Source organism: Zalophus californianus, chromosome 10 (assembly GCF_009762305.2).
Source record: "Zalophus californianus isolate mZalCal1 chromosome 10, mZalCal1.pri.v2, whole genome shotgun sequence".
In the NCBI taxonomy this organism is placed as follows: domain Eukaryota; kingdom Metazoa; phylum Chordata; class Mammalia; order Carnivora; family Otariidae; genus Zalophus; species Zalophus californianus.
This window is the reverse complement of record NC_045604.1, coordinates 88848823-88869245: the sequence shown is the minus strand read 5'-3', so window position 1 is coordinate 88869245 and position 20423 is coordinate 88848823. Positions and strand designations below refer to the sequence as shown.

The following is a 20423-nucleotide window of genomic DNA, read 5'->3' as shown; positions in this document are numbered from 1 at the left end:
GCACAGAAAGGAGGGATCATCTTTTGATTAGAAAAAAAAAAAAGGCGTTTTGAGAGGACGGAAAGAAGATCCACATAGACACAGGAACACATGTATCTTATTGTATCTACATGTAAGTACATTGCTGTATCTGCTTGTAGGTATGTATGAATCTCCCTGGACACTTAGGTAGATATTTTTACTTTACTACACATATATATCGTATTGTATCTACGTTTCCTACCGTGGGAGCGAGTTTGGAACCCGCTTTTTCACTTACTCTATTGTAACCACTTTCCCCCACGCCGTTACTCTTCCCATCATTTTTGCAGTACCGTAACGCACGCCAGTAGTTGTTTTTAAACCCACCTCAGTGTTGGACATTTTGGCCGTTTACAATTTTTCACCATCATCATTGCCGTGACTTAACATGTTGACGGTGAAATATTTGTAGATACCCAGGATTGTTTTCGGAACAGAAATTCGTGCCAGTGGAATTGCTGAGTCAAACAGTCTGCAAAATTCGGTGGATAAAAATCGCTTTTAAGCCTCATAGTCCGCCTCAGGTATGCATTCTTTACCTGAGGAGGAAGCAGAGGAGCAGAGAGGTTAAATAACTGGCCCAAGGTCAAAAATAATTACAAGTGGCGGATTTCAAAAGCCGCGCGAGCTCATCTTGCTGCGGCAGGGGTAGAATTTGCGGTTTAGCTTTTTTTTTTTTTTTTTTGTGTTTCGGTGGGGGAGGGGCCGGGCGGCAGGGAAGGAAACTTGTGTCGCAGCAAAGAAGGAGGAGGAGGAGGGGCGGGACTCCAGTCGGATCGCAGCCGGACGAGGCGACAGAGGCTGGGCCCGGGCTCGGCGGGCCCCCCAGCCGCTGTGCGGGGCGCCTCGGAGGCGGTGACCCACCCCGCTCAGGGAGGTCTGGCCGCTAGCCGCGAGCCGCAGCCGGGCGGTTGTCAAGGGCCTACCCCGGCTGCTGGGTTAGTTGCTACGGCCTCCATCTTGAGGCCGGTGGCCGCGGCGCCCCCGGAAGGGGTTGCCGAACAGGGCATTCACTTCCGGTCTGGGGCCTGCGGCGGCGGCGGTGGCGGCGGCGGCGGCGGCGGCGGCGGCGGCAGCGGGTCGGTGTAGAAAATGGCGCTGGTGCAGCGGCTCGGGCCTCTCCCCGCGGCGCTGCGGAGGGTTTGAGGCTCGCGAGCCTCACTCGCCGCGCCCCACTTGCTCGTGCACTTTACACACATGAGGTGAGTGGGGCGGGGGCCTCCATCCGGGCGGGAGGAGCCTGGGGCGCTGCCGCAGGGCCCCGCGACCGCGGGCGGCGGCGGCAGCAGCGGCGGCGGGCGTCCCCGAGATCTCGGGCCCCAGCGGGGGGCGGGGGGGGTGCGGGGGCGCCGCTGCGGAGGCCGGGCGGGAGGCCCGGAGGGGCAGCGCTGCGCCGCTGGGGCCGGGCCGGGGGCTGCGGCTCGCCCGCGCCGCCTGCCCGCAGTCCGGGCTGCAGCCCCGCAGCTTTGTGAGCACCCCCGGGCTCCCCTCCCCCCCCCATCCGCCTCGGCGCGAGCCTCTGCCGCAGCAGCTCCGTTTTCATGCGCATCTTTCCTTCTCTCTCTTTCTTTTCTCTTGCAGAGAATTGGAAGCTAAAGCTACCAAAGACGTAGAAAGGAATCTTAGCAGGTAAGATGGGCGAGCTTCCGTCTGTCGCCCCATTAATCGTGTATTTCCACTCTGGTTCGCCCTTTCTGGGTTTAGAAGTTCCCCCGTGTCATTTTCTTTTCGCTCGCAGGGAATAGACATTGGGGAGAAGAGGCCGGAGGGAATATTGGATGGAGGGATTGCGGGGAGATGCGTAATTACGCGTGTGTTCTTTTCTTTGGGGGAAGAAAAAAGAGCGAAAAGCAATTCTTGTAAACTTAGTTAAAGCATTCGCACCCTTTTAGAATTTAATTAGGGGACTTGTGCATTAATTACTATTGTAAATGGTTGCAGGCATTGTGTGACTCATGATTGAGGCGGCCCTTATGGCGGGCTGTCAAACTGTTTTGGCTTCCCCGTTATTACTTTGTAACTCAAATTGTTGCCTTTATAAGAAGATACTATGTTCGCATTTTCCCTCCCCAGCACATTGTAGTCAGGCAGATTCTGTTGCACTGGGAACGGTTTTGCCCTTGAACTTTACTGAGCATAAACTGCGTTTTGTTTTCTTTTGAAACTACATTTGTGTCTATGTTCGGTGTGTGCTCTTTTTTTATCAACTGGTAAAATAATTAAAAAATCTGTTCCCAATAAGTGGTTATCGTTTCTACTGGGCCTGAGTGTTTTTGCACTGGTAACTTAAATCATCACCACAAAGGGAGTTTTTTGGTTTTTAAACGTTGCCTTTATGGAAACGTTTAGCTTTAGTGAGCTGTAATTGCTTAGAGCATCAGAGTGTTGCACCGTATTTAACTCTTTTTCAAATTCATTTTCTTATGGTCTTTTCTTTATTGGCCGTTTTCTTTTGAATCGTATCGGGAGACTCAGAGAAACTTCTAGATGAACCTTATCAGTGAGCTGCTTTCTTTTTCACTTGGACAGGATAAAATAAAATCTCTCCTATTTCAGGTCTTAATGTAGTTTGTCCTTGACGATTGTAAGTTTTAGGTTTATGGTGAGGTTAAATAACAGTTCAAATCATATGAATATTTTTCACCATATAAAATCATCCCAAATTGCTGGTCTTTGAGTTTTATAGATATTAATCTGTTAAGGTGATAGTTAAAAATCTTTTCAGTGGGTGAAGGATGGACATCATTGGCTTACCGAATAAGAGATTTTCTTATAATTATCATTTCTTATAATTTTAGGGACTGGTTCAAGGAAATTAAGCCTGACATCACTGATTAAACAACTGTTCTTTGGACATTTAATAAGTTTTGTTGTCAAAAGTTTAAAAAAAATTGTTAAGATATGAGACCATTAAAGAAAACAGGTTGAATTTTCAGTAGCAGAAAGGAGCTTGGAGTCTGTTTCTCCTCCCATTTTTGTTTTGTCAGGTAACTATATCAGTATAATTTCTATGGAGGTTTTCTGGGGCTTAATTAAAAATTGCCTCTACCGCAGGTATAATTTTCATTATCTATTATAGTTGTAGAGAACTTAAGAGTCTCTATATGGGTTATGTATCAGAGTTTGAATCCCAGCCCTGCCACTTACAATATGACCTTGACTTTTGGCAAATCACTTAGCTGCTTTGTGTGTAATCTATAAAACGAGAGGTTTGGGCCAGTCAGTTCCTAAGGTGTGTGAGCCCCCTTGGGTTGTATAAAAAGGAGTTAAATGTCATCTCTGGCCACAGAGAGCATGTACAATCTGGTAGGAAGACTGTCATATGTCCATAAATAACTAATACAAGGTAGACGGTGTAGAGGTTAAGTTACCATGTCATTCCATATTTGAGGATGACTCTACAGTAGGTCATCAGGCATGAAAAGGAAGAATAATTACTAGGAGGTTACAAGGCAGCACATCAAGACTGTGAGAGGGTAGTGTTGCCTAAAGGTTAAAAGGTTCCAAAAAGGGAGAGGTGTGATTAGGTGGGCAAATGCTTTCCTTCTACTCCATCTCTAGCTCTCTGCTTCCTTTTTTCCAAATAAGGAGAGTGTGTATGTCTTGAAGCATTTATGCTTTCCCCGGGAAATCAAGGCATTATTCTGTATTCCTTTAGCAAATATTTCTTGAGCATCTTCTGTGTTCCAAATGCAAGGCTAGGCACTTGGGAGGGGAAGAGCAGAAGTAGCTAAATGTACTGAATGCCTACTGTCTGCCTGGCGCATTCTTCTGAAGACTTGCATGGACTCATCCGATCCCTGGATCACTGTGTGAGGTAGGTACTATTATTCCTGTTTTACACATGATGACTTTGAGGCACAAAGAGGTTAAGTAACTTTCAGGAAGCCACATCACTGGTATGGGAGGAGCTGTCAGGCTTCGGATCATAGTGTATCGTCTCTTACTAGAGCCATGGTTCTTCATCTTGAAAAATTTGAAAATATCTTTGAGGAGGCAGAACCCACAGGTACATTCGGTACTGCTAGATCAGAGTTTCTTAACCTGGGCTCTGTTGACGTTTTGGACCAGAGAGTTTATTATTGTGAGGTCTGCCCTGTGCCTTGTGGGATGGTCAGCAGCATCTGCTTGTAGCACTCCCCGCCCAGTCGTGACATTCAGAAATGTCTTTAGATATTGCTAAATGTTTTCTGGGGGGCAAAATCACCCCGGGTTGAGAACTGTCATTCTAGATCTTCATATTCCCTGAAGATAACCAAACGTATGAACTTTTAATGTTAAATATTTAAATGTTAAATTAATTTTTACATCTTTAATACCATGGAAGTCCAAATCCTATTGTGTGGGCCCCTAGTTTGAACCCTCTAGCTTCTGAATGTCAGTGTTGTGTTGCCATTCTCCTTTCTCTCTGCTAAGTGGCAAATTTTTTTTTTTTTTTAAGATTTTATTTATTTGAGAGAGAGAAAGTAAGTGAGAGAGAGCACGAGTGGGCATGAAGCAGAGGGAGGAGAAGAGGGAGAAGCAGACTCCCCGCTGAGCAGGGAGCCTGATGGCGGGACTCGATCCCAGGATTCTGAGATCATGACCTGAGCCGAAGGCAGACGCTTGACCAACTCAGCCACCCAGGTGCCCCAGCGGCAAATCTTCAAGACAGTGTGCCAGGTAGCCGGTGCCAGTTAAACAAAATCGGCACAAGAGAAATTTAGTTTACTACCTGGGGTAAACTATATTTCTTAATTCACTGTTGGCCATTAAAATTGTCACTTTATGTCAGTATCATGGGCATTCAAATGAGGGAACTGTAATGTCTAGATGGGGGTGGTCACCATTGGAACTGAACTTTATTATTATTTTTTAAAATATTTATTTATTTGAGACAGCGCACAAGCATTAGGGGGCGCAGAGGGAGAGGGAGAAGCAGGTTCCCCACTGAGCAGGGAGCCTGATGCGGGGCTCGATCCCAGGACCTGGGATCATGACCTGAGCCGAAGGCAGACGCTTAACCGACTGAGCCACCCAGCCGCCTCTAGAACTGAACTTTTAAAGTATGAAGTCAATTTTGAAAGGCAGAGAAAAGGGCAGTGTAAAAACAACAGAACTAATGGCACAAAATCCAGGAAGTACGGGGAGTTTTGAAATAGCAGTGGGTGGTTTGGTTGGGTTGGCGCCGAAGAGCAGGGGCAGACGCAGAGGTTCTTGACTATTAAGTTGGGGACTTCTGGCATAGATCTTTTCGGTAGTATGGAGCTATTTATTACATGCTGTTGGGTAGGGTAGTGTGATATGATAGAATAAGGCAGGTGTTGTTGAAGACCTGAATTACAGTGGTGGGACAAAAGAGCTGAGAGTGGGAGATACTGAGGAAGTGGAATCTGGGATTTGGCAGCTAACTAAGCTGGGATTAGTTGTGAGAAGGGGCTAAACACCATCTTGGGTGAATGGGAGATTGACCCAGCCTCTGAACAGAAGAGAGGTCAGAACAGAAATAGGAGTTTGGTGAGAGAAGATGGTAAGTTACATTTTCTAGTTGTAAGAAAAATCTAAGGCAACTGATATAATTTTAAAAAATTATTTTGGGGGCCAGAGCCATAGAATCATTCAGTGTTTAGAGAGAGACTGACCAGTATTCTGATCTCTTCCATTTTACAAATGAGAAAGCTATGGTTAAGACAGATCCAGTAACTTAGTCAATGTTCTCTCAAGTGACAGAGTTGGGATTCCAGTGGGCCTTTTGACTCTAACTACTGAGGTCTTAAAAATGTGCAATATTTTATACGCACAATAGAAAAACAACTTTGGTTTCTCCTTTCTTTCTGAAAATGTAAGAACATTTATCTCAATGTATTTTGTTCCATTTTAGTAATTAATTTATTACTATAATGTAGGGTAAATTGTCTAACAAAAATGTTACGCACTTCATGTTAGCTGATTTTCCCCCCAGACCAACTCTTAGAACACCATCATTTAAGAAAAATTGTTAAAGATGCTGTAATGCCACATAATGCAGCATCTAAACTGGGACATTGTTGTCTGAGGCACTTTTGCCTGGGACAGGTGCTAAATAAGAAAAGACCAGGGACAACAGGAATAAACCAGAGCATTAGGTCTCTCTACTTAAGGTGGACCCTACTCTTGGAATTCATCAACCTTTATTTGAAAAAATAAATATATATATATATATCTTCCAATTTTGTTAAGCTTTTCTGTTGCCTTCCTGTGATAACGGCTTGTAGGCCCACAAATTCATATCGGTAGGTTTCTTTCTAGCTTAATTTGGCAGCTATGTGGTAAGTCAATTGATAGAATAAATGAATCACAAACTGTAAGCTTAATTTAAAAATGCATAACAACCCTCTGGAAAATTTAAATATGAACATCATTAAAAAGTCTGAGTACCACTCTGTAACCTCTTGTGTTTTTGGCATCTGAAGTAAGTCTGCAAGTATAAATTAAAGTCCCTTACAGTTCTGTTTTCTGTCAACCTCAGAAGCATTTCCCATGATTGAAGAGACTAAAATAGAATGTGCTGTATGTTTTCTGCTCAGACTTATGACAGTCTCTCACTCAAAGTCAAGAAAATGTCCTCCCATTTAAAATTTTTAAAAAATCATTCTGACCTTCAGCAAAATAGCAAGAATAAGGTGGTGAACACCTGTATCTCTCCCTAGGTTTACCAATTATAATATTTTGCCATATCGTTTTATCATGCCAATTCATCCCTAAGTAAGACAACACCCGTCTCCTGAGAACAAGGGCATTCTGTGTAACAATCACATTATCACGCACGGGTAAGTTTAACTTTGTCACAATGCCTTTCTGTCCATATTCAGATTTTCCCAACCATCCCAGTAATATCTTTTTAAACATGTTGGGTTTTTTCCCCTTCATTCCCTCACCCAGGATTGCTTTTAGTTGTCTGTATTTCCCTACCTCAGGAGCAGCTCCTTACCCTCTTCTTCCCCTTTCATGACGTTACATCTTGGAATGGTCCCGACTAGTTTTTGCGGGCCTCAGTTTGGATTTTTCTGATGGTTTCTGTAGGTTTAGATTCAGTGAAACCTTTTTGGCAGGAATAGTGCATAGGTGATGTGCTCTCAGGACATCACATCAGGCTCCTTCCCCCACTATTTTTAAGCAAATTAGCTGAAAGTGGACCCAGTACTTTACTTTTACCTTCATGCTCACTCTGTTTCTTTCATTTTCAGACATGCCAACAATTAGGTCAAACAGATATAATTTTAAATAGTTGAGGTAACAGTAATTACAGGTCTTCGTGTTTAAACTGATCGCTTGTAACGATTGCACTTTTTTGAAGGGTCGTTCTGAAGGTAGCTCCCTAATTGTTAGACATAAAAATTGCTTGTTTTCAGTTTTCACCACTGATAAACTGACAACCTGGGTAAGAAAATGAAACATAGGGCTTGGGCTTCTGATCTGCATCCTGAAAGGATGCCCCACTGAACAGAGATTTTCATCCTGGATTCCACACAGGGATACAGATGGTATGAAGCAGTTTGAAAAATTGAATGTGTGCTTTAAAAAAAAAAGATGGTCCTTAGCATTTATCTGGTTTCAAAGGGTCATGGCTCCCCAACGAGTAAGAAACAACTTGTTACAGGGAGGATATCAGAGGAGCTGAATAGTAGCAACAAAAAGGGAGATTTTAAGATTGAAAGAGAGAAAGTAATGTTCGACAAAGGCGTAGTTTCTTTCTTAAAGAAAAAAAAAAGACCCATGGAAATAAATATAGTTTAAATTTCCTATGAAGGTGGTCTTATTTTAAAAATGATTTGCATACTCTGGGCGTGTGAGTTGGCTATGAAGCAGAAATCCTAGCCTTTCTACTCTTGTAACTAGGGAAGAGCATTTTGAATCTGCAGCAGTATGTTGTATGCTGATGACTCAGCCGACTTCCCACTTCAGATGGAATGTGCACGACAGATTGAAACCCGGTTAAGGAATTTTATACTTTGAACCTTACAAGATATTTTCTGCAAACAGCGATTGATTGGATTTGGTATAATAACCAACAAGATTAAACCGAGTCACTTGTTTGCTGTTCTTACTAGGGGTTTTGAGTCAGCTAGCATTTACTGAGCAGCTTGCTGAAGTGATAATTGAATATTTTTATAATTTTGACATCTGTGTTTTGTTGACTTTGGTCTTTTCTTATTCTTTTGAAGTATCCCTCTAAAACACAAGGAAATAGTACTGTGTGGTGCTCAAATATGCACTGCTTTTAAATGTGTTTTTAGGCATTACTTCACTGTTTGATAATTGACCATACAGAGGATGTCAGAGAGAGAGGTTTTGCTTAGTATTCTCCTTGTGAAGCTCTAGGTGATGTGAGGCATATGTGTATGTGAGACTCTTTCATGTGAAGATAGGAAAGGGCATCATGTGCATCCTCTACACTGCTGCAACTTTTTTTTTTTTTTAAGATTTTATTTGAGAGAGAGAGAGAGAGAGAGAGAGAGAGAGAGCATGAGCAGGGGGGAGGGGCAGAGGGAGAGAGAAGCAGACTCCCCGCTGAGCAGGGAGCCCGATGCGGGGCTCAGTCCCAGGACGCTGGGATCATGACCTGAGCTGAAGGCAGACGCTTAACTGGCTGAGCCACCCAGACATCCCTACACTGCTGCAACTTAATCAACCTCAAGCCACAGTTCTGAGCTTGTCCCTTGATATTTCTTCGAAACCTTGGCTAGCTCCCCAGTGACTAACTGGAAGTTAAGCCCAAACTCTTGCTGTGCTCAGCTTATCTATCTCTTTAGTTTTGTCCCTTCTACACTTGCCCTATCCTCAACTCTTCCTCTGAATGTCTCAGTTTCTCCCTCTTTTTTTTTTTTTTTAAGTAGATTCCACACCCAGCATGGACCCCAACACAGGGCTTGACCTCACGACCCTGAGATCAAGAGTCTTATGCTCAACTGACTGAGCCACCTGGGCACCCCCATCTCCCTCAAAATTTTTTTTTCTAAAGATTTTATTTATTTATTTGACAGAGAGAGCCAGAGAGCACAAGCAGAGGGAATGGCAGAGGCAGAGGGAGAAGCAGGCTCCCAGCTGAGCAGGGAGCCCGACGCGGGGCTCGATCCCAGGACCCTGGGATCATGACCTGAGCCGAAGGCAGACTCTTAACCATCTGAGCCACCCAGGCACCCCTATACCACATTTAAAAAAAATATTTTATTTATTTGAGAAAGCAAGAGAGCACAAGCAGGGGGGAGTGGCAAAGCAGGAGAGTATAAGCAGGGGGAGTGGTGAGAGCGAGAGGGAGAAGTAGGCTTCCTGCTGAGCAGGGAGCCTGATAAGGGACTTGATCTCAGGACCCTGGGATCACGACCTGAGCTGAAGGTAGATGCTTAACCAACTGAGCCACCCAGGCACCCCACACCAGGTTTTTTTTTAAAGCTTTTCCTTGTTTATTTATACACTCAGTGTGGGGCTTGAACTCACAACCCCGAGATCAAGAGTCCCATGCTTCTCTGATGGAGCCAGCCAGGCGCCCCAATATACCACATTTTCTTTATCCATTCATCAGTTGATGGGCATTATTAGGGTTTTTACTTTAGGGCTATTATGAAAAACGGTGCTGTGAACATATGCTTTCAATTCTCTTGGCCACATACCTAGAAGTGGAATTGCTGGGGCATATGGTAATTGTGTTTAACTTTGTGAGGAACTGCCAGACTGTTTTCAAAGTATCTGAGCCATTTTACTCTCCCACCAGTGATGTATGAGGGCTCTGGTTTCTCCTCACCAACACTTGTTACTGTTTGTTTTTATTGTCATCATCTTGGTGTGAAGTGGTATCTCATTGTGGTTTTGATTTGCATTTCCCTAATAACTGATAATGTGAGCATCTTTTTGCATGTTTATTGGCCACTTGTGTGTCTGATTTGGGGAAATGTCTATTCAGATCCTGTGTCCATTGTAAAATTTGGTCAATTTTCTGTTGTTGAGTTATAAGGATTCTTTTTTTTTTTTAAGATTTTATTTGAAGAAATCTCAAGGGACGCCTGAGTGGCTCAGTCAGTTAAATGTCTGTGTTCAGCTCAGGTCATGATCTCAGGGTCCTGGGATTGAGCCCCATGTTGGGCTCCCTGCTCAGCGAGGAGCCTGCTTTGCCCTCTCCCAATGACCCTCCCTCCCTGCGCTCTTGCTCTCTCTCTCTCTCTCAAACGAATTAAAAAAAAAAAATCTTTAATCTCTACACCCAACATGGGACTTGAATTTACAACCCTGAGATCAAGCGAGATCAAGAGTCTCATGCCTGGGTGCCTGGGTGGCTCAGTTGGTTAAGCGTCTGCCTTCGGCTCAGGTCATGATCCCGGGATCCTGGGATCGAGTCCCGCATCGGGCTCCCTGCTCCTTGGGAGCCTGCTTCTCTCTCTCCCTCCCTCTCCCTCCCCCTCTCCCCCTCTCCCCCTCTCCCCCTCTCCCCCTCTCCCCCTCTCCCCCTCTCCCCCTCTCCCCCTCTCCCCCTCCCCCCTCCCTCTCTCCCTCCCTCTCCCTCTCCCTCTGTCTCTCATGAATAAATAAATAAAATCTTAAAAAAAAAAAAAAGTCTCATGCCCTACAAACTAGCCAGCCAGTGCCCTACTATAAGGGTTCTTTATATGTTCTAGATACAAGTCCTTTTTTTTTTTTTAAAGATTTTACTTATTTATTTGAGAGGGAGAGAATGAGAGAGAGCACATGAGAGGAGGGAGGGTCAGAGGGAGAAGCAGACTCCCCGCTGAGCAGGGAGCCTGATGCGGGACTCGATCCCGGGACTCCATCCCGGGACTCCAGGATCATGACCTGAGCCAAAAGCAGTCGCTTAACCAACTGAGCCACCCAGGCGCCCTAGATACAAGTCCTTTATTGGATACACGATTTACAAATATTTTCTCCCATTCTATGGGTTGCCTTTTTTCTTGATGTTGTGCCTTGAAGCACAAAAGTTTAAAATTTTGGTATATCCAGTTTACCATCTTAACCAATTTTGATTGTGCATTGCAGTGACTTTAACTACATTTTCACAGTGTTGTGCAGCTGTCACCGCCATCCGTCTCCACAACTCTTTTCATCTTGCAAAATTGAAACTCTGCACCATTTAAACAGTAACTCCCCATTCTTCGGTCCCCTCAGCTCCTGGCAAGCACAATACTGTCTCTGTGAATTTGACGGTTCTAGGTGCCTCATGTGAGTGGAATCATGTGATATTTGTCCTTTTGTGACTAGCTTATTTCCCTTAGCATAATGTCCTCCGGGTTCATCCATGTTGTAGTACATCAGACAGTTTTTTTTTTTTTTAAAGATTTTATTTATTTGAGAGAGAGAATGAGATAGCATGAGAGGGAAGAGGGTCAGAGGGAGAAGCAGACTCCCCGCTGAGCAGGGAGCCCGATGCGGGACTCAATCCCGGGACTCCAGGATCATGACCTGAGGCGAAGGCAGTCGCTTAACCAACTGAGCCACCCAGGCGCCCAGTTTTTTTTTTTTTTTTTTTTTTTAAGAGAGAGTGTGTGTGCACTCACACACGCCAAGCAGCGGAGGTGGGGAGGATGGCAGGGGGAGAGAGAATCCTAAGCAGACTCCACAGCCAGCATGGAGCCTGGTGCTTGGCTTGATCTCACGACCCTGAGATCATGACCTGGACTGAAATCGAGAGTTGGATGCTTAACTGACTGAGCCACCCAGGTGCCCCAATCAATTGATTATTGTATGTTGATCTGTATCCTGCAGCTGTGCTAAACTTAATATTTCTAGTAGTCAGTGTGTGTGTGTGTGTGTGTGTGTGTGTGTGTATTCTTTAGGACTCTCTCTCTACAACATCAGTGAACAGAGATGGTTTTATAACTTCCTTTCTGATCTCCGTGCCTTTTGTGTATTTTTCTTACCCGGTTTTTTGAATGGAACCTACAGTATATGTGTATTTTTCTTGCCCAGTGTTTCTGAATGGAACCTACAGTACAGTGTTGACTAGAAATGGCAAGAGCAGACATTCTTGTCTCAATTCTCATCTTGGAGGAAAAGCATTCAGTTTTAACCATTATGTGTGTTGTGAGCTGTGGGCTTTTTGTTGATGGTCTTTATCAGGCTAAGGAAGTTTCCTTCTATTTCTATTTTGAGTGTTTTTATCTTGTCATGAAAGGGTGGATTTTGGGGCACCTGGGTGGCTCAGTCATTAAGCGTCTGCCTTGGGCATAGGTCATGATCCTGGGATCGAGCCCTGCATCGGGCTCCCTGCTCAGCAGGGAGTCTGCTTCTCCCGCTCCCTCTGCTGCTCCTCCTGCTTGTGCTGTCTCTGTGTCAAATAAATAAATAAATAAATCTTTTTTTTAAAGGTGGATTTTATCAAATGCTTTTTCTGTATCTAGTGAGATCATCCTGTAGTTTCTGTCCTTTGTTCTGTTAATATGTTGTATTACATTGATTTTCATATGCCAAACCAACCTTGAATTCCAGGGGTAAATCTCACTTGAGCATGGTGCTTAGTCCTTTTTGTATGTTGCTGGTTCAGTTTCTTAGTCTTCTGTTGAAGATTTTTGTGTCTGTATTCATAAGGGTTACTGGTGTTGGAGTTTTGATATCTTTGTCTTCTTTTGGTACCTGGTACTTGGTCTGGTTTGGAATCTGGGGTCTTGAATTGTTCTGGCATCTACCTCATTCTTCGTTGTGCTTTAATACTTGTTTTTATGTATTGAGTTCTGTTTTCATTTTTGCTTTTTAATTTTTTCTGGCTTTATAAGGATATGATTGATGACTCATTCCCCCCCCCCCCCCCCCCCAGTGGTTAGTGCATTGCCCTTGTGTGCTGTTTTTGTTTTTGTTTTTTTAAGATACTGGACTCTAACTGTGTAAGTTGAAGGTGTAGAGTGTGCTGATACGATACGTTTATGTATTGTGGTATGATTACCACCATAGTGTTAGCTAACACGTCTGTCATGTCATGTAATTAGCATTCCTTTTTGGCGAGAACATTTGAAAGCTAGTCTTTGAGCAACTTGAAGTATATAATATAGTATTGTTGGCTATAATCACTATTCTGTTCATTAGATTTGTAGAACTTATTCCTCTTCTAGTTGCAAGTTTGTATACTTTGCCATCTCCCCAATTCCCCCATTCTCTAGCCCCTGGTAACCACTGTTCTGCTTTATTTCTGCAAGTTCAACTTTTTTTAGATTCCATGTATAAGTGATATACAGTATTTGTCTTTCTCTGACTTACTTCACTTAGCAAAGTGCCCTAAAGGCCCATCCAGGTTATCGCAAATGGTAGAATTTCCTTCTTTCTTGTGGCTAAATAATATTTCATCGTGTGTAGAGACACATAACACAAGACACGCGTGCACCACATCTACATCATTCACTGATGGACACTTGGGCTGTTTCCATATCTTGGCTATTGGGAATCATGCTGCAGTAAACATGGGAGGGCAGATACCTTTTTGATACGTTGGTATTATTTCCTTTGGATATATACCCAGAAGTGGGCTTAGTGGGTCATTGGTAGTTGTATTTTTAACTTTTCAAGGAACCTGCAAACTGTTTTCCGTAGTGGGTTCACCATTGTACATTCCCAGCAGTGCACACAGGGTTCCTTTCTTCCGTGTCCTCACCAGCACTTGTTACCTTTTGTTTTTGTCTTCTTGATGACAGCCACTCGAAGAGCTGCATCAGTTCTGTTTTCTACTGTAGGTTCTCCCTTCAGTTGGAACCTTTGTGTCCTAACCTTAGCTTTAGTGCAGTGTTTTGTACCTAAGTCTTGTAGCTAACAATGAGTGTACAACATACTGTGCGTCTTTTAAGTGCTTTCTCTGCATTACCTAATTTAATTTTCACAACAGCCCTTGGGAGGAGGTACAGTTTGAGACTTCTCATAAATGAGGAGATGGAGGCTTAAGAGAAAAGAAAGAAAGTGCTTACACAAGTAGGTATTGGAGACTGAAGCCCTTAAGTCGGATGGTCCTTAAGCAGAATGTGGGTAGAAGTAAGAGTGAAAAAAATGCTTCTTTGGTGGTTGGTGATAGGGTTAGAGCATTAGTAAAAGCAAGGAAGCCTGAATTTAATTGCAGTGCCCAATGCTGGGGAGTACAATACAAGTAGAACTGGTTTTTGCCCTCAGAGCAGCAATTAGTCCTATTTGGAAGAGTGAGATTAACATCTGAAATAATTAGAAAATGAGCATTGTTTAATGAGAGGTCAAGGGTGAGGTTTGTGGGAGTTGGAAAGAATCAAGAAGGAACTAGTAATTAACTTAAGCCTCAAAAGAAGGTTAGAGTTTATTTTATTTTATTTTTTTAAGATTTTATTTATTTGACAGAGAGAGACAGCGAGAGAGGGAACACAAGCAGGGGGAGTGGGAGAGGGAGAAGCAGGCTTCCTGCAGAGCAGGGAGCCCAATGTGGGACTCGATCCCAGGACCCTGGGATCATGACCTGAGCCGAAGGCAGACACTTAACGACTGAGCCACCCAGGCGCCCAGAAGATTAGAGTTTAGGAGGGTAGTTTAGCAAACTAGGTTTTGGGTCAGCCTTACCACTACCTTGTACCTACTGTACAGGTCACTTCGACTTTCTGATCCTTGGTTTCTAAGTGTCAAATAGGAAGAACATCAGTTCTGTATGTCAGCATTGTAGGTTCCAATGGATAATCTCTCAGAGCGCTTGCAAACTGTAGAGTGCTTCTGTCATTGTGGAGGGTATCTGTTTTCCTGTTTCTAATCTCACCCAATTGTCCTCCACCTAAGTTTCTTATTTTATTTATTTATTTATTTTTAAAGATTTTATTTATTTATTTGACAGAGAGAGACACAGTAAGAGAGGGGAACACAAGCGGGGGAGTGGGAGAGAGAGAAGCGGACTTCCCGCTGAGCAGGGAGCCCGATGCGGGGCTTGATCCCAGGACCCCGGGATCATGACCTGAGCCGAAGGCAGACACTTAATGACTGAGCCACCCAGGCTCCCCCTAAGCTTATTATTTTAAAATAATTTCAGATTTAGAGAAATTCTGCAAGAATAGAGCAAAGAATTCCTGAATAGCCTTCACCTGTATTCCTCAAATGCTAGCATTTAACCTCATTTGCCTTATCATTCTCTCTTGTTACATACATACTGTTTTTTCCTGAACCCTTTTAGAGTGACATGAAGGCATGATGTTCCTGTGGCCCTAAAAACTTTTAAATAGTCACTTCCTAAAATCAAAGACTTTTTATTAAGTAGGTTGCCAACACAGGGCTTGAACTCACAACCCTGAGATCAAGACCTGGCCTGAAGTCAGATGCTTAAGCGATTGAGCCACCCAGGCACCCCAAAGACATTTTCTTAGTAACTACAGTACCATTATCAAAATGGGGAAAGTAATATTGGTTCAGTCTTAATAGCAAAGCTGTAGACCTTACTCAAATTTTGCTAGTTGTTTCAATAATGCCTTTTAGAGCAAATCAAAAAATTGTTTTTTTCTCAGAGATTCAACCCAGGAATACAGGTTGCATTTAGTTTTCATGTTCGTTTAGTCACCTGCATGGAAGTTTCTTTGTTTTTGAAGACCTTGATACTTTTTGAAGAGTCCAGGCTAGTTATTCCATAGGATGTCTCTCAGTCCATATTTGTGTGATGTTTCCTCTTGATCAGGTTCGGGTTATGCATTTGTGGCAGGAGTAGTCCAGAACTGATGTTGTGTGTTAGCTAGTGCGTCCTGTCAGGAGGTGTGTGGTGTTCATTTATCTCATTACCAGTGATGGTAACTGCAATTACTTGCTTAAGGTGCTATATGTCAGGTTTGTGACCATAAAGTTCAGATTTGTGCTTTTGTAGTTAATAATTATTGTTGGGAGAACTTTGAGACTGTGTAAAATACCTTGTTTTTCATCAGGATTCTTGCCTGAGTCAGTGGCTCGCCAAATAGTGACTTTCCAGGGTTGTCATTCTTTCTATATTAGTTGATGTTCTGCCTCAGGGTCTTTCCCTTTATCCTGTTCGTTCATCGACCCATCCATTTGTTAATATCAGTAAGGACTCACGGATTCTTACTTTATTCTATTCAGTGGGTTGTAATCCTTTATTTGCCTTATTTTGTTGCTCAGATTATGGGGCCGGTGGAAGCCCCCTTTATGCCCAACCTCTTACTTTTTGAAGAGATCCAGACTGTATCATCAGATAAGACATTGCTGTCTCTGTCCTATTTTCCTATTTTCCCCTTTTTTCTTAAAGGGAAGGTTTGCTGACTTCACTACCACCCGTGCCTCCAAAGCTAAGCTTTCAGTCTGTGCTTTATGGTTCAAAATCACATAGTATCTAGAAATACACAGTATTGTTGCCATCCTTTCTCTGGTCCTTTTGCTCCCCATATTCCTGCCATGAATAGGTATTATTATTTATGTGTGTGTTTCCAGAATTTCTTCATACAAATACGAACACATGGGGATATATATTTTTATCTCTTCCTTCCTCTTAACACAAAACACAGTGTACTGCACCTTAGCTTTCTTCCAGTTAACTGCACGCCTTCCAGATCCTTTCCTACCAGAACGTGGAGGTCTTCTCTGTTACATAGTTGCACAGTATTCCATTTTATGGACGCGTCACTTTTATTGAACTCCTTCAGCATTTGTGGAGATTAAACTAGCTGTGACTGGAAACTAGCCTCTCTTGTGCCACCCTCTCTGCCGCCACTTCTCCAGTACTTTTATTCCCTGACCCCTTTTCTACCTACAAACAAGTATTAGTCATCTTTATTTGTAAAACTTCATTTTTATTCTGTTTTCTTCATATCACTGCCAAGGGTTTTGAAAACTGCAAACCTCTGATTTCATTCTTGCCTATTTTTGCTGCAGCTGGGTTTCCATCTCTACCATGTGGCGAGATCATAGTTTTGACGGTTCCCGGTGGCTTTGTACTGTGGGGTGCTAGACTGGCTTTGGTGATTAGCTTACGTGTAGGAGGGCAAGAAGGACAAAAAGGGAAGGGAGGGTTGGCAAGCAGCTAGAAAAGAGGAAGCAGGAAGGCTGGGAGAAAATAGAATAGAGTGTAAGGGGAAAAGTGGGAGAAGAGCATTTTTGGCAGAAGATGTGAAAGGTATTTTCATAACCAGCTTGTCACCTAGAGCTGGCTTCTGCTTGGTGACGAGCAGCCTTATGGCAACTTGCTGACTGATAGGCTAGTTGGGCCCTCTGGAACGCTGCCCCGGGTCTTCTGTTTCATAAAACAAGATCTAACCTCTCGTCCCATTACCGTATGATCAGTTTTAACAGCAGAGCCTCCATTTCTAAATGTTTGCTTTCTAAAATCTGGAGTTGTCATTAACCTAGCTCTCCTGTCGTTCTTAATACTGTCAACCATTCCAGCTTCTCATGATTACCTTGGTGTTATTCTTTGCTTTTCATTTCCAGTTCAGTCCGCCATTGTGGCTCGGTATTGCACATTTACTCGAATAATTACAGCGGCCTTCTCACCCTGTTTAGCAATTTATGTCCTACTTTTACCCAGCTTTTCCTTCCTTTTTCTTTCCCTGTCCGTCCTGCTCCCTGAAATCACCATGCTGACAAGTCTCCCTGCTTTGCTGGTGTCTGTGCCCTTCTGTGCTCCCTGGCCTGAAAAGGCCCACCTCTCTGTCTCTAGAAGAGTCTTCTTCAAGATCCTTCAGGATCAACTTCTTAACTGCTCCTTGAAGCCTTCCATAGCTGTAACAGCTCATGTGCATGTCTTATTTTCCTAAACTTGCTTACAGCCTCTATCAAAAGACTGCTTGTTTCCTTCTTTCAGGTGTGTCCAGTTGTTTCTACAAAATTATTGTTTAAAATCATGTTTTCTGCTTAGGTTCTCCCAGTCCACAGAGACTGCTTGGCTTATAGGAATTCCTAAGCACAGTTTTATTGGTTTATTGACTAAACATTGCATAGGTTATCACGAAATAATTTTGGATTCAGAGTCAGCTCATCCAGGTACCTTGAGGGTCTGCTTCCCTGCTGTACTGTGGAAAATGTGTACTTTTTAATGGGATTTTCCTCTTGTTTTTCTAACAAATGATAAATTGATCTGAATATTGACCTTCTTTTGACTCAGCAGTGTGTCCTAGAGATATTTATCTGTAAAGCCATATTTGTCAGGTGGTCCCCAAGACCACCCTCAGGTTTGATGATTCCCTGGGATTCAGCACACAATTACACTCATGGCCATGATTTATTACATCAAAAGTATCAGCAAAGGGAAAAGGCACATTGGACAAATTCCAGAGGAAACTAGGTGCAAGTTGCCAAGAGTTCTCTCCTTGTCATGTCACACAGGACATGCTTAATTTGTCTAGCATTGAATTATGACAACATGTGTGAAATGTCTACCAGGAAAGCTCATTAGAAATTCAGTGCCCAAGGTTTCTGATAGGGGCCAGTCACGTATGCATCCTCTGTCTAACACGCACCAAAATTCCAGATTCCCAAAAGGAAAGGTTTTCAGCATAAACTGTATTGCTTGTACAGTTTACTCTTATCAGTTAGGGAATGGTGGGAACCTCTCTGAAATCCAGCTTCCTTGACACCAGCCAACGGCCAGCCTTTCTAAGGATCACAGTCGCAGACCTGCTGTGTTAACTCTTTTGCACACCATGGAAATCTACAAACCTCCTTCCATTTCTTTCTCTCTCTCTCTCTTTTTTAAGATTTTACTTATTTGACAGAGAGAGAGAGACAGTGAGAGAGGGAACACAAACAGGGGGAGTGGGAGAGGGAGAAGCAGGCTTCCCGCGGAGCAGGGAGCCTGACGCGGGGCTCGATCCCAGGACCCTGGGACCATGACCTGAGCCGAAGGCAGACACTTAATGACCTGAGTCCCCCAGTGCCCCCCACCCCTTCCATTTCTTAAACTACTGTGTAGGATTCCATGGTATGAGTACATTATGGTTTGTTAACTTTTCTCTACTGACTGGCTGTTAGGCTATTTTGCAGTATCTGTTTCTTTACAATTTCTTTTTTTATGGGTTTTGATTGGAATTGATGGGTCATAACGTAGTGACATTTGAAAATCTGATATGAGATACTTCCAAATTCTTCACCAGTGGGCTTTATTAGTCCATACTTCAACAGCAGTTTCTAAGAGTACCCTTTGGAAGTGATCACTTACGATGGTAGTCATGTTGGCGATGTAGAAAAAACTGACCCATCAAGCATCAGGAAAAGCAGGACAAGGAAGGACGTTCTAGACCCCAACTGTGCCCTGCTGCCATCACGGGCACTCGCCTTACCCACCTCTTCCTGCTCCCGGGACTCTTGGTTCTGACACTCTTTCTGCTTCTTCCTTTGTCTCTAATCTCCCTTCTTGTTGCCTTTAATCATTTGTGTGGAGGCTTGTAATTTTTTCTTTTATTATGGAAAATTTCAAACATACACAGATTAGAAGAGAACAGAATCAGGAAGATACATGCACCCATTACCCAGTTTGCATTTTTCTCTTTTCTGTTTTTTTTGAGCAGTGGGGTGGGGCCTGGATAGTGAAAGGAAATTCTGGACATTATGGTGTTTTAAACATTACTTTGGTACTAATTTACAAAAATGTACACGTAACACAACATTTCAAATTGAGATACATATATATATATATATAAAAGATTTTATTTATTTATTTGACAGAGAGAGACACAGCGAGAGAGGGAACACAAGCAGAGGGAGTGAGAGAGGGAGAAGCAGGCCTCCCGCTGAGCAGGGAGCCCGACGCGGGGCTCGATCCCAGGACCCTGGGGCCATGACCTGAGCCGAAGGCAGATGCTTAACAACTGAGCCACCCAGGTGCCCCGATATATATATATTTTTAAGTTTATTTATTAAATAATCTCTACACCCAACGTGGGACTCGAACTCCCTACCCTGAGATCAAGAGTCAGATGCTCTTCTGACTGAGCCAGCCAGAGCTGAGATGCACTTTTTAAAAAATGTAATAATTTCTTTAAATACTTGGTCCAGTTGTGAGGTTACTCTGATATTCCTAGTTCAGGAGGGTGTTTCCTCGTGTCTTTCTCTAAATTTGTATAAAGTTGTTCACATACACATACAGCTTGAATAAAGTACGGGATAACATGTTCACATTTCTGCAACTTGCTTATCTTATTTTAAAAATGGAACATTCCTGGGGCACCTGGCTGACCCAGTTGGTGGAGCATGTGACTCTTGATCTTGGGGTTTGGGGTTTGAGCCCCACGCTGAGTGTAGTGGTAACTTAAAAAAATAATAAAATCTTTAAAAAAATTTTAAAAAATTTCCTTTGATTTAATAAACAGATCAACTCCTTTTCAGTACAACATGCTATGCTATACCATAGAAAAGCCATTTCTTTATTGAGGGACATTCTGTTTTTCTGCTTTTCAGCCTTTGTGAACCTTGCAGTGAACTTTGATGTGCACATGGCCTTGCATTCTAGGGGTTTATTA

At 43.3% G+C, this 20423-nt stretch overlaps 1 protein-coding gene across 8 annotated transcripts in view; it reads left to right on the top strand.

The window, feature by feature from the left end:
* Positions 1-771: 771 nt before the first annotated feature.
* The window catches only part of TNRC6A (trinucleotide repeat containing adaptor 6A), a 102846-nt gene continuing 83194 nt past the window's right edge, over positions 772-20423 (top strand). For 3 of the 8 annotated variants that reach the window (XM_027609823.2, XM_027609826.2, XM_027609825.2), the window contains exons 1-2: positions 774-1223; positions 1603-1650. In XM_027609823.2, coding sequence (XP_027465624.1) covers positions 1219-1223; positions 1603-1650 — 53 coding nt within the window. In that variant the 5' untranslated portion in view covers positions 774-1218. Of the gene's footprint in view, positions 1224-1602; positions 1651-20423 lie in introns of those variants that run through there. The other 5 variants (XM_027609824.2, XM_027609821.2, XM_027609822.2 and 2 more) reach the window with 4 other exon arrangements.